Below are 12,849 nucleotides of genomic sequence, written 5' to 3'. Positions count from 1 at the left end.
GTTGAAACGCTCAGCTCATCCATGTCAGTTCACACTTGGACGTCCAATCACAGTGGAGAAGGGGCGGGATAAACATCACAACAACCAACCGGTGCATCGTTCACTGACTGATAAAAGCAGAAGTATCACAGCAACCATAGCACTCAGCTGAAAAAAGCTGGCAGTCGGCTGAAAAACTGGCAGTAGGCCATCTTTTCTCCCTTTTTTCCCAAAATGCGATAAACGCCACTCCTCCTTTTTTACAGAACGCAATAAATCCATTCCTGAAATTACAGCCCACCAGTCACGCAATGTAAACAAACGTAAGCCATCAACATCTAATAATTTCCGCGAGAGGCACTCGGGTGCTTGTTCTCCCGACAGCATCAAGCTTCTCATGCTAAAACATTGACCCCAGAGGATCTTATGAAAACTTTACAGTATTTTACTCAAAGTCAACGAAAATCGAGCAGGACCAAAACATTTTACAGCTGATCGCTGTGAAAATGTAAGGAGACGACGTCAAGTATAACCGCAGCAATGACAGTGTTCTTAATATAACAAAGTAAGTGTTTTGGTTAATGCCATTAATGTTTATTTTTTAATCATTGTATACCACTAGTCAACTAAATAAATATAAAAGGGTAAAGATGAATACACATTTATATATTGATTGAATAGATTTATAGCATTTTGAAAAAAAAAACGTCATGGATTTATTGCATTTTGTGGAAAAAAGAATTCGTTTTTATAATAAATCTTTGAAAATCAAGTTATGGATTTGATTTTTTTATGTTTTTATAACCTAAAGATGCTATGGGAAAGTTTGTAACAGAAAATAGTGGTTTTCATCTTGTCACTTTCTTGGTATAGAAAACACGTTTTTACCGAAATTTGTCAAAATGGATTTATTGCGTTTTGGAACCAAACTCTTCATATAATGTCAAACCTGTGTGAAATTATTTTAGTTTATGATGTTGAATGCTTTATTCTGATTGGTTGAGAAATGTTCACGGGTATGCATTATTTTTTGATAAACACACAGCTGACCTGTCAAATGTCTTAAAATAACCACCAGAACAATTTTTGTGGTAACCGTGGTATAGACGGTTCAGTAGTAACAACATAAACAAACAGCTTTTGTGGAACACACGTAACTTCCGTTAAACTCCGCAAAGAATCAATAACAAGTCCTACAAAAACTAAGAGTAGTTTATTTCTGATAACAAGCAAAGTAAACAAGTAGATTATCGTATTTCAAATAAGGTAATTGCCAAACTTCAAAAACTTCAAATAGTTAATGTTACTATATAAAATGTGTATTGTATAATGTATACAAGCTACAGATCAGCTGCCAAACCTGCTTCAAACAACATTAGCGGTAATCCATGATTGCCGTCTTCCCTCGTTTAGGAAACCAAAACATTTGTTGTTTTCGACGAGGTGTTTGTTCCAGAGTAAAGTTTAACAACTAGTCTGACCATTAAACAAACTAAGTCTGGAAGTTAAGTTCCACTAAGACTAGGGATGCTCCGATCGATCGGCCGATAATGCTTGCTATGCTTCTCAATGAATTACGGCAAAATGCCACTACTCCAAAAGCCAGGGGGCGCTCTCGTGCAGAAACTCAAAATGCGCTGTAGACAAAGAACAATACACACGCAGCTATGATGACACGCAGCTCCAGGAAATGTCTTAAGGATATATTTATATTGCTGTTCTTCAAACCTTTTCAGGTATTTTCATGATAATAAAGAATATATATAATAATTATGTTTGACGATTTTTAAATGCATGTTATAAACGACTCAAACTAACAATGATTTTTGATCGATAAGGACTTACTGAATAAAAGCCGTAGTACATGAAATAGCTGTGAATAAATCGGCTGTCCAATACAGAATAGTGATCGGCCACGTATTTTTAGTGGAGCTCGGCATTGATTGGAGCATCACTAACTAAGATGCGTAATCGCATCACCGCACGTGCGTTCCATGAAACCGTCTATAAGTGGAATAATTGACTCCAGTCTTTTGAATTATATGCACAATTAATGCTTTGCGTCGTGCTGCATTACCACCTTGGGTGTGCATAATTTTCAAATAATGAATCAGCCTGTCATTAATTATTCCTTACGTAAAGCACATAAATTGATGCACATAGGGTTGAGAATCTTTAAAACATATTTTCTTGATGTTAGGTTGAAATATGACCCAGTCATTTTCAGTGGCGGCCAGTGACTTCTTTTTTCGAGGGCACTCGAGGCGCGAAGTTCGTCACAACATGTATGTAGCCTTTCATGTGTGTGGTTCGTAATTTCAAAATATGTGTTATGCGCGTCAAGTGAACCTATGTGCATCACATGTCTAGTCAAAATAAATGGCTGCTGCAGAGGCGTTTATGATAAAAGAGTCGCTCGTGTATGATACTTGCATAATCTCATGCGTAATCAGAGTTTACTGTTCAGGGAGTGTCTAACGTGTATTTTGTGAACGCGAGGGTCTCTTTTATCATAAACGATTTTGACGCATGTGCAGCAGGCACTTATTTTAACAAAACACGTGATGCACATGGTTCACAGGAAGCAACAAACACATGTTTTGAAAACACGAGCAACACACATGACACTCCGAACACTTATTTTGAATTTGCGCCCCTCGGATGAGCAGTCACGAGCCGCCATTTCTTTGTAAGGATCTACCATAAAGCATTTATTAAGTTATAAAATAGTTATTTTTGTTTGCATTTTGTTTATTACTGCTTTAATTTACATTTAATAAGCCAGTACCTCATTTTTTTGTGTTTGACAGATATATTTGAATGTTTTGTATCTCTCTCTTTCTTTCTCTCTCTATTTCTCTCTGTAGTCTCGGAGACCATGCAGCAGGAGAAATTTGAGGAATATGGCTACACCTTTATTGCACCTAGGTAAGACACACACATACAGAGCAGAACCACAGATCTCCCACAGGCTGCACTCAGTGACAGGTTTATATGAGCTGTATTTAGACTCTACTGGTCTTTGAAGGCCTGTAAATTCACACCTTCAGACCTACAATCTACTCCCCTTAACAATGCAACTGACAGACAAAGCAGCACCACACAACTTTGCCCTTCTTTTCTTCTTTTTTTCTTCTTCTTTTTTAGGGAGTACTGCAAGGACCTTAAAGTCTCAACCAACAATACTCAATTCCTCATGGACTTTAATGAATACATAGATAGAAAAACCCCCAGTGACCCAGCGTGTAAGTCCTTTGCACATTCATACAGCGGTTAGTTTACATGGCATTACAGCACATCCAGGTCATCATTACTATCATATCAAGTGGCATTGGCAAACAAATGCGTTTTTTTTACAGACTTGTTTTTTACCACACAGTCATTTAGTTCCTCTTTAGTACACATAGGGGCGGTATCCCGGACTGGGATTAGACTATAGTCCTAGACTAAAATAAATGTAAGAGCTGTCCAAACTGAATTCAACTTGCACTGTCATATCTTAAAATTAGGGATGCACCGAATCCAGATTTTTACCGAATCCTACTCGCTTCCTTATTCCATTAACACAGTAAAACACATTAATGAAGTAAACAATGTCCACAGCAGTGTATTTTTCATTTTATTTAATTTAGACTGTATAAAAAGGATGCCAGGATGACAAGTTGGAAAAACTATTTTGACAATTACCATAAGCTATATGCATAATGAAAGCGATGCGTTGCGACACGCTCGTTTTTCCAATAAGCAAGCAGCTAGCGGGTTTTTTCCGCGCTGAAAACCGGCGCTCGGCTTTTTTCCGCGCTGAGCGCCGAGAGTTCAAGAATATTCAACTTTGAGTGAACAGCTCCGCTCGTCAATGTCAGTTTTCACACGGCCGTCCAATTACAGTGGAGGAGGTGCGGGACATTACAGCAACCAACCGGCTCACAGCTGAAGCATCACAGCTACCAAAGCGCTCAGCTGAAAAACAGCTGGCATTCGGCGTCCTCAAGGCCCTATTCGCCGTATTCGGCCGAATCCGAATCCTGGATTCGGTGCCTCCCTACTTAAAATACATCAGTGCCCTTTTTTTGCCTCAAAATGCACACTAGTAATGTTATTAGTAAGGCATGTTTGTTAAAACTAGTTCTATTTCCTAATTAAACTAAGGCCTAGTCCTGGTTTAAACTAATCCCTGTCTGGGAAACCGCCTCATACTCTTTAAAATAAAGATGCTCAAAAGGGTTTTTCACAACGATGCCATAAGAAAAACAAACGTTTTTGGTTCCCCAAATACCCTTTCAGTCAAATCTATTATAGCCCCATTAAAAGTGCAGATGTAGTTCCACTAACATTTGACAACCAGAAATAATCTGACTATAAGGTAAAAATTGAATTTCTCCCTTTATACATTTTAAACCCCAACAAACTTCTTTGTTAACTCTGTCCCCGCCATTGATGGGTTAACTCGTCAATTAAGAGAAAACACTCCCCTGCCAATGACAAGTATTTCTGGCTTTCCGCAAAACCGCTATTATCCACCAGGCGCTCTTCCACAACTTATAAAACCCGGAAGTATCGCCCTAAGGCAAACAGGTGTATGTCCGTGTAAGTTTTGAGGATCGCTCTGCAGCTGATCTCTATCAAAAGTCCTTTACAAAAATGGAATTATCCAAATTTGGTGTTTTTGAAACAGGTTTTTTTTTTAAAGCAGAGGGTCTGATTTTATGTATTGTATGTTTATATATTTTAAGAAGAACATTTTCTGGAAGGCATAAAACTTGAATCATGAAAAATGCTGGCGCTGGCTGGCAACTTTAAAAAAAAGGCTGGCATGGAAAGAGTTAACAGTCAGACTTTGCTGTATCTTTTAGAAACATAACAGTGGAGTCATCAGTGTGCTAATCAATATATGATGGATAGATATTGTAGGCGAGATGGCTCAGATGACTCTCATAGTCGCTGAGTCAGGTTGATTCCCGCTCAAGTGATGTCAGCGTGTGTGGCTGTCCTGCTGTCTGTGAAGGTGACCTCGGCTCAGTAATTGATTAGTGTGGTCTGTAATGACCCTGCTCCTCTCATCTTAATGCAGTCCTGCGGTGACTCACTTTGATGTGTTTTCTGTAGAGAGATGCTATCGCAGAACAGATATTAGTCACACAATGTTTGTTAGCTTTTTATGACTCAGTAAGAAAAATTAAGCCATATAACTTTAATCTTCAGAAATAAACAAGTGTGTCACCAAAGTGAGGCTGTTCAATTTAAAGGGGCCCTCTGCAGTTATATTTATGTACAATAAAAGACCCTTTTCTGGACCCTTTATTGTTAAGGTCACCTTCAGAGATTTCTTTTTCAGCCGGTGCTCTACTGTTGCTCGAGCGGACACCAAAATAGTTGAGCACTCATGGAAAAACGCCAGATAAGCTCAATTAATTTAAATTAAAAATGCTTTTTAAATTCGGTATCAGCGCATATGGTCACGTTCACATTTATAGTTCGGTTCTCTTGGTTCTTTTGATCTGGACCAAAAAAGAAATGTTTTTGTTTTGCTTAGTGTTCACCCTGGCATTTTTAACCTCAAACCGAACCTAAAGGCATGAGGATAGGTCACAACCAGATTGGTCAGCTTTCATGACGTATATTTTGCGACGGATTTTGCAGATCATGCAAAACAATGCTGTGTGCTGAACTTAACACTATCATTGTATGCATGCACATATAAATGTATTTTTACCCGCAGCAAACTGGCAAAGAGCTTATAAAATGTTTCAAAGTCAAAATATATAATGTCCCATGTTAACACTGAAAATATGAAATTTTTTGAAAATATGCTCATTTTCCAGCAAAGTCCTTGATTATTACGCCAGAATGAAAGTATACTTCCTAGCCATATCTGCCTAGAAAATCACAACTTTTAATTTTCTGTCGGCTTGGTACAGGATGTAACTACAGAAGAGTCAAGTTTTAAGTGTGAAGGATGTTGAGGCTCTTTGGTTGTTTTTTGGCGCGATGCTGGTGGTCTGATCGGATTCAATGGATTATGCTAAGCTATGCTAAAGGTGGTAGCGCCATACCCAGAGATCAGTCTCTAGGGGAGCTGGAAAATGAGTAGGCTATATTTTCAAAATAGCGGAGTGTCCCTTTAATCAAACAAACCGCAAATTACCCTTAACTCAAACCCTAATGTTTACCCCTCAAATAAATGTGAAAAAATAGTTTGAGAAGATTTTTTAAAAGCCCCTAACCCTAAAGATTACTTAAGATAATATTCTTACAGTCAACGAGGTGAAAATAATCCCCACCCAGAGACATTGACTCATCTGTCAATTCCTGCAGAAAACAGTGTGAGGCGCACTTGAGAGTTTACATTTATTTCAGACCATTTTTTATTGGTTTATTGTGAAATTGGGACAAAAATTGGACAATATCCCTTTGTGACAGCGAAGCACAAGAATTTTACATTCATGTCGTATTTTAATTATAATAACAACCAAGGGATCCCTCTAATTTATATTTTTTGCTTTATAGGGGGCTTGTAGGATGTGCGGGACCACCCCAGCCCCTCCTCAATTTCGAACACTGGTTGCTTTCACATTTCAGTCGAACCGCACCAGATTGCAGACTTATGCTACGTACACACCAAATGCGTAGTTTCGCGTTGCTTGCTCTAGATTACTCACGGGATTTAACTTTGTGTCTGGCAAATTTTTCCATTGAGTTGAATATTATCAGCTTGTGCGAAGGCGTGTTTGAGGCGACCCAGATAGCAATTACATTTAGCCCGGATCCGTTTTAAGCCCCTTGCCTCCGTTTCTATCTTAGGGACATTTTCTGGTTGTGAACCAGATCCTTGCCTGATAGAGATTTCATCTTAAACATCTAACTGTCATCAGTTCAGTATGTATATCATTTTACAGATCTGGCCCAGATCACTTTTCCCATAAGTAACCGAAAGACATTAGCTGTGTCTGACACTGATTTGGTCCAGATCTGCAATATGAATCTGATGATCAGGAGGTGCTGGATCGGCGCTGGCACATATCCGCAACAGCCCCTAAAAACAGACCAGAAACGGCTTCGGCCCGATGTGCGTTTGTACTCTGGATCGAATCCGGCTCTATCGTTTTGCATGTTGCGGTCCTGTTCCGTTACAGCGTCCAGTGGCTATCTGGGGGATAGCGCATGTTTTCGCTGCAATCGCACCACCCAATTTGCGTCATTTGTATCGCCCCGCGTAAGGACACATCTGATCGCGTCTTTGTATTGACTTTGTATGTAATCTACTCGCGCATATCATTGAACTCCCGTTTGGTGTGTATGCCCCATTAGACCCACCTTTTCAGCTGCCTTTTGGGATGTCACAACCATGTTGGTTTCTGAGCTAGCTATTTTTGCTTCTTAGTGTTCATAAGTGTTCTTTTTTCCATTTGTGTGTTTTATTAGGTAACGTCACTCTCGTGAACCGCCTACTTTTGGACGCCGGTCTCACGGCCGATCTTGTCAAAAAATGGAAGGATCAGAATGTGTAAGTTTGGACCTCCACAAAACGTTGAGTGCAGTAACATCAAACACTCATCCGAGCCCGTGTGAAGTAACTCCCAGAGATGAGTTTTAATCTAAAGCCATGTGTGTTCAGGCCAGAGAGACGCTTTTATATATTGTAGGTTCTGTTTAAAGTCCTGACATGAATGAGACTGTTGTCTTATTTTCAAAGGCAAACTCAAGAGTGCACCAATTATTAAACATAATTGTAAGAATCAGATCATCTGGGAATAGAGAAGCACAACAGTTTCACAGTAATGTAAGAAGACATAGTACATGATGTTTCAGTTAAAATATCACACCGCAGAATGACCCGATCACCCGAATCTTTCATTATGGGGGAATGTGGAGGCTGAGTGTCTTACTGTTTTATTCCTCACATGTTTGAAGTAACTGTGTAAAGCTAAGGAAAATCATTTGTTTTTTTGTGCTCCTTGGGAATTTAAATGCAAAATGCAATTGAATTTGAGTGTGCAATGTTTTAAGGTGCTGCTGGTTATTCAACGAGAACTTCCTGTTACTTAGAAAAATGCGGATAATGTTTTGTTAAACTCATGGTTATTAAATAACAAGATGCTTAACATACTGTCTTTGTTTTTCATTAGAGAAGGAGTTTCGGCCCGGTTTGTGTCTACAGATGGAGGCATTACTCGTGTCTATCCAAAAAGGTAAAGTTCCAGTCATAGTTTTGTGAAACCCGCAGCTCTCAGTTCCCATGTGTGAGAGATGCTAAATTCTTTACGATCTCTTCTCTGTCGGCAACCCCGTGGGAGGCTGCGTTTCAGACTGAAAGAAAGAGTGAGAGAGGATGTTTAAGAGGATGTGTCTAAAACAGAGTGACTCTTTGAGAAGTCTTATGGGAACCATGTGCAGTGCTCTCTCTCTCTCTCTTTCTTTTTCTCTCTCGCTCACACACTTCTGTCTTTATTAACTTTAATCTATAACAGTGAGTGCTTGAGTTCATAAACTTACTCTTGTGGTGTAAAACAGCAGGGTGGTGTTAAGGAAGCAACATCAGTGCAGACATATTCACTACTTACTGGAAGTATTTATACAACTGTTTGTGTATGTGTACAGGTGTGCCTACTTAAAAAAAAGTAAAATATGTCATGATTTTTATGAGGATGTTTGAAGAGGACACAAATTAGGCAGATGTTTGGCAGCATTATGTACAGTATAGTATGATGTGTGTTTGATGAAAGAACTGTATTGCACTGGATGTGTGTTCAAAGTTTTTTTTTTTAAGTGTTCCACATCTGATCATTTTCATTTAATGGATACTTAAAGGTAGGGTAACAGATTTGATCCTGAAACATTTTTTGTTATGCTGGTTAAAAGTCTCCTTACATCCTGATAGCAATCACTTTGTTAAGTTGTTTAAATGTATTTGTAAAAATTTATGTCATCTGTGAAAGGCGTAGGACCAAAAAATTTGCAACAAATCATAGATTTCGGTCCGAACGGACGTTTCCATTTTTGTCCCTCATACGTAAGCATAATTTGAATGCCCACCGCGCAGTGAGTCCACGCAGACACCATACGTCATCGGCGCGTTCACGTGCGCTCACCTCCTGCCTGTAAACAGTGAGAACAGCAAACTTTTCTGCTAAATTGACAACCTACACAGGACGCACAAAACTAAAGGCATCTTTTATAACAACAACAGCAAAAACTGCCTGGATCAGCAAGAGCAAAACCCCAAATGAACATCGGTAACTTTACTGCTTTACCACGAGATCCAAACAGCTGCAGGACGCAAAGGATCTGAAAGAGTCGTTGCACAGTTTATTTTGGTAAGGTAGGTACGCGATATGTTTGTATTGAGATGGATTCAGATATTCTACTTTGATGAAACATTGTGTTGCTTATGAAATTTGTGTTCGTTTACGGATTAGCGTAACGATATAGTTACTACGTCTACACAACCGAACGTGTGCTTAAACTAATTCTGATGTAAACCAGTTGTTTGGTTATTTTGGCAGTGTTATTCGTCTTTGTACTGCAAAGTTTTCTCACTGCTGAATGAGACATGAGATGTGACCGTCTGATCTGTGCGTGTTCATGTGTTTTGGAAGAGGCGTGACTTTGGATGGCGGTTTGACTTGAGGGTGGGATCGGGATTTCATTGCTAGGCGGCTACCGTTAGCATTTTTCAAAATGTGTTACCCTACCTTTAAGTAGATTTTCTAGTCAATTGATGGCCTTATGGTAAATACAAAAATAAGTTTTGTGGCTATTATGTGACCCTTGACCAATCATAAGTCATTTTTTAAAAAATAAGATTTGTACATAATTATACATATATTTGGCTGAGATACAACTGTTTGAAAATCTGGATTTTAGGGTGCATAAAATAAAAATATTTTTAAAAAATCGCCTTAAAAGTTGTTCAAATATAGTCTTTAGCAATACATATTACTAATGTTACTTTTATGTTTACGGTAGGAAATGTTAAAAATATCTTAATGAAACATGATCTTTACTTAATACTCTAATGATTTTTTTTTGGCATACAAAACGATAATTTTGGCCCATTCAATGAAAAAAATTTATTTATCTAAAAATTCAAAAACTTCTTAAATTAAGATGTTTTTTTTCTTGATGAGTAAAATGACCCAAGAAAATAAGTCTTTTCTTGGGGCGTTTTGCTCATTAAGAAAAAGCATCTTAATTTAAGAAGTTTTTGATTTTTTTTACTAAAAAGAAGACAAAATACTAAGAATTTTTTTCTTGAAAATATTTTTTTGCAGTGTAGGCTATTGTTACAAATATACATGTGCAACTTACGACTAGTTTTGTGGTCCAGGGTCGCATACTGTATGAGTTTGTGTATTCAAAGCGACTTACATTGCATTACAAGGTATACATTTTATCATTATGTGTGTGTTCTCTGGGTTCGAACACACAAACTTTCACTGCAAAAAAATGATTTTCAAGAGAAAAAAATTATTTGTATTTTTGTCTTGTTTTCAGTAAAAATATCTAAACATTGTTAAATTAAGATGACTTTTCTTGATGAGCAAAACGACCCAAGAAAGTTAGTCTAATTTTTAGTAAAAAAAGATACAATTTTAGTGATGTTGTGCATAAAACGAGCAAAAAAATCTGCCAATAGGGTAAGCAAAAAAAAAATCTTGAAAATTTTTCTTAAACACTAAATTCAAGAAAAATTCAAGAAAAATTTGCTTACCACATTGGCAGATTTTTTTGCTTGTTTTTTTTTTGGGGGGGGGGGGGGTTCGTTTTGCTCATCAAGAAAAAACATCTTAATTTAAGAATTTTTTTATATTTTTTTACTGAAAACAAGACAAAAATACTAAGAATTTTTTTCTTGAAATTTCGTGTTTGCGTAAAGCTTTACCATTGAGCTAAATAGGAAAACCTTTGTTAATTTCTTTATTCTGCTGAACACAAAGAGAGATATTTGTAATCAAGCAAGAAGAATGGGCACCATTGACTTCCATAGTAGAAAAATACTATGGAAGTCAATGGTGCTCAGAAGCTTTTACAAACATTCCTCAAAATATCTTCTTTTGTGTTCAGCAGAATAAATATATTTTTACAGTTATGACAGAATTTTCTTTTTTTTTTTGAGAACTACCCCCTCTTTCATTCTTACTTTCTTACTTTCTCTTTAACACATTTTTTTCCCTCTTACTCATTCTTTATGTATTTCTGTGTCTCTCCTCTCTCAGTGCTGGGGAGGAATGGAGTGAGAATTCCGAACCCTATGATTCAAGTTTTTACAAAAGGAGTTTGGACAATGACGTATACATCTTCACTGCCCCATATGTCAACAGTAAGAAACGCATGCACCCCTCTACACAATTACTCATCCATCCCCTCTGCAGTTTTTGGATATTCTTCTGCTCTCTCTGGTATCCCGCTATGCTAAGACAGCTGTTGATCTACTTGAAATGCGCATCTACAGATCTCTCGCCAGGATCAAGTAAGCTTACTGGGGGATTACCCTTCAATGAGACTACCTCACATTCACGCATGTGTGGTCTACAGCACTAATACACGGTCTATAAGCAACCCGTACGGCAAAAAACAACCCCATGGGAACGCCTGGTCCTTGCGTTTCTGGGACGTTTCATGCTAACGTGAAAAGCAGATCTCTCAAATATTTTGCTATCACATGTAGCATGCCGCCTTGGCAGGTATTACAGAAAGAGCGGCCAAAACTGCAGACGTTTGGATTATTAAAACCTTGTCAGTTAGGATTAGGCTACTATTAAACAGAGCAAAAAGTCAAAAAGCAAATGTTTTGTTTTCAATTCCCCCCCCCCCCCCCCCGAAACAGAGAGCAGAGAGTCTGGTTATGAGTCCGGTATCTTGGTCAGTAAAGCAGTGGATTTGGAAATTAATGGAACGAAACTTAAACCTGCAGGTGAGCACTTGCATGTCCATGAATCACATTAGCCATTAAATCTTTAGTCACGCGCATTCGTTCTGGTTTAATTTAATAATGAAAAATCATCAGGTGAATACATTAACACTGGTAGTAAAGTTCCTCTGTGGGCGATAATAAAACATAATAAAAATAGACAATTGGCATTTGACTTGCACAGATTTATTTGTCGAAATGTTTGTGTTGTGATGTCATACAGTGGTTGGAGTCAAGCTTAACGTGTCTGCCTGGATGAACAGCTTCATAAATGCCACCACAAAGAAAAACGTAAGCGGATATAAACTCATTCCCTTATCATCACACGTGGAAGCTGTTTAGTCACGAATTGATGGTCGATATTGCTCTCCGAGATGAGAGATGAATTGACTCGCTCTAATAAATGATGTTAAGGGCTGTTTCATGAATTCTCAGTATCTATACTCATGTAATTTCCTCTCGGCAGTGTAAGGATGAGATCTGTGGCTGTCTGAGGAATGATAAGGTATGGCCTGACTGTTTTATGCTGCTCTGAGCGCGTCTGTGAAATGTTTTGTAGTCGGTTAAGTGAAGTTGACTCTTTTTATGATGAATGGTTGTTTTTGCTCTCTAGCAAGTGGACTGTGTGATTCTGGATGATGGGGGATTTTTGCTTATGTCTAATCAGGACGAATATATCGCACAGGTAAAAAGAAGGTTTTGCTATTTGAATAGTAGTGTGGATTTGTTTATGTGGCGGCCGGTCACTTCTTTTTTTGAGGGCGCTCGATGCGAAGCTCATCACAACATGTATGTAGCCCGTCAGGTGTGTGGTTTGTAATTTCAAAATATGTGTTCTGTGCGTCAAGTGAACCTATGTGCATCACATGTCTTGTCAAAATAAGTACCTGCTGCAGACGCGTCTAAAGGGTTTATGATAAAAGAGACGCTCGAGTGATTCTCGCAAAATTAGACTTATG

The 12,849-nt window shown here is 38.2% G+C and overlaps 1 protein-coding gene across 5 annotated transcripts in view; it reads left to right on the top strand.

The window, feature by feature from the left end:
• LOC129418742 (voltage-dependent calcium channel subunit alpha-2/delta-1) overlaps positions 1-12,849 on the top strand; it is a 146,925-nt gene that overhangs the window by 114,757 nt on the left and 19,319 nt on the right. For all 5 annotated transcript variants that reach the window (XM_055173609.2, XM_055173606.2, XM_055173607.2 and 2 more), the window contains 9 exons: positions 2,847-2,907; positions 3,127-3,224; positions 7,402-7,483; positions 8,106-8,168; positions 11,196-11,299; positions 11,807-11,893; positions 12,114-12,181; positions 12,357-12,395; positions 12,504-12,575. In XM_055173609.2, coding sequence (XP_055029584.2) covers positions 2,847-2,907; positions 3,127-3,224; positions 7,402-7,483; positions 8,106-8,168; positions 11,196-11,299; positions 11,807-11,893; positions 12,114-12,181; positions 12,357-12,395; positions 12,504-12,575 — 674 coding nt within the window. The remainder of the gene's footprint in view (positions 1-2,846; positions 2,908-3,126; positions 3,225-7,401; positions 7,484-8,105; positions 8,169-11,195; positions 11,300-11,806; positions 11,894-12,113; positions 12,182-12,356; positions 12,396-12,503; positions 12,576-12,849) is intronic.

Source organism: Misgurnus anguillicaudatus, chromosome 15, assembly GCF_027580225.2.
Source record: "Misgurnus anguillicaudatus chromosome 15, ASM2758022v2, whole genome shotgun sequence".
NCBI classification, from domain to species: domain Eukaryota; kingdom Metazoa; phylum Chordata; class Actinopteri; order Cypriniformes; family Cobitidae; genus Misgurnus; species Misgurnus anguillicaudatus.
This window is presented reverse-complemented; position numbering and strand designations above follow the sequence as displayed.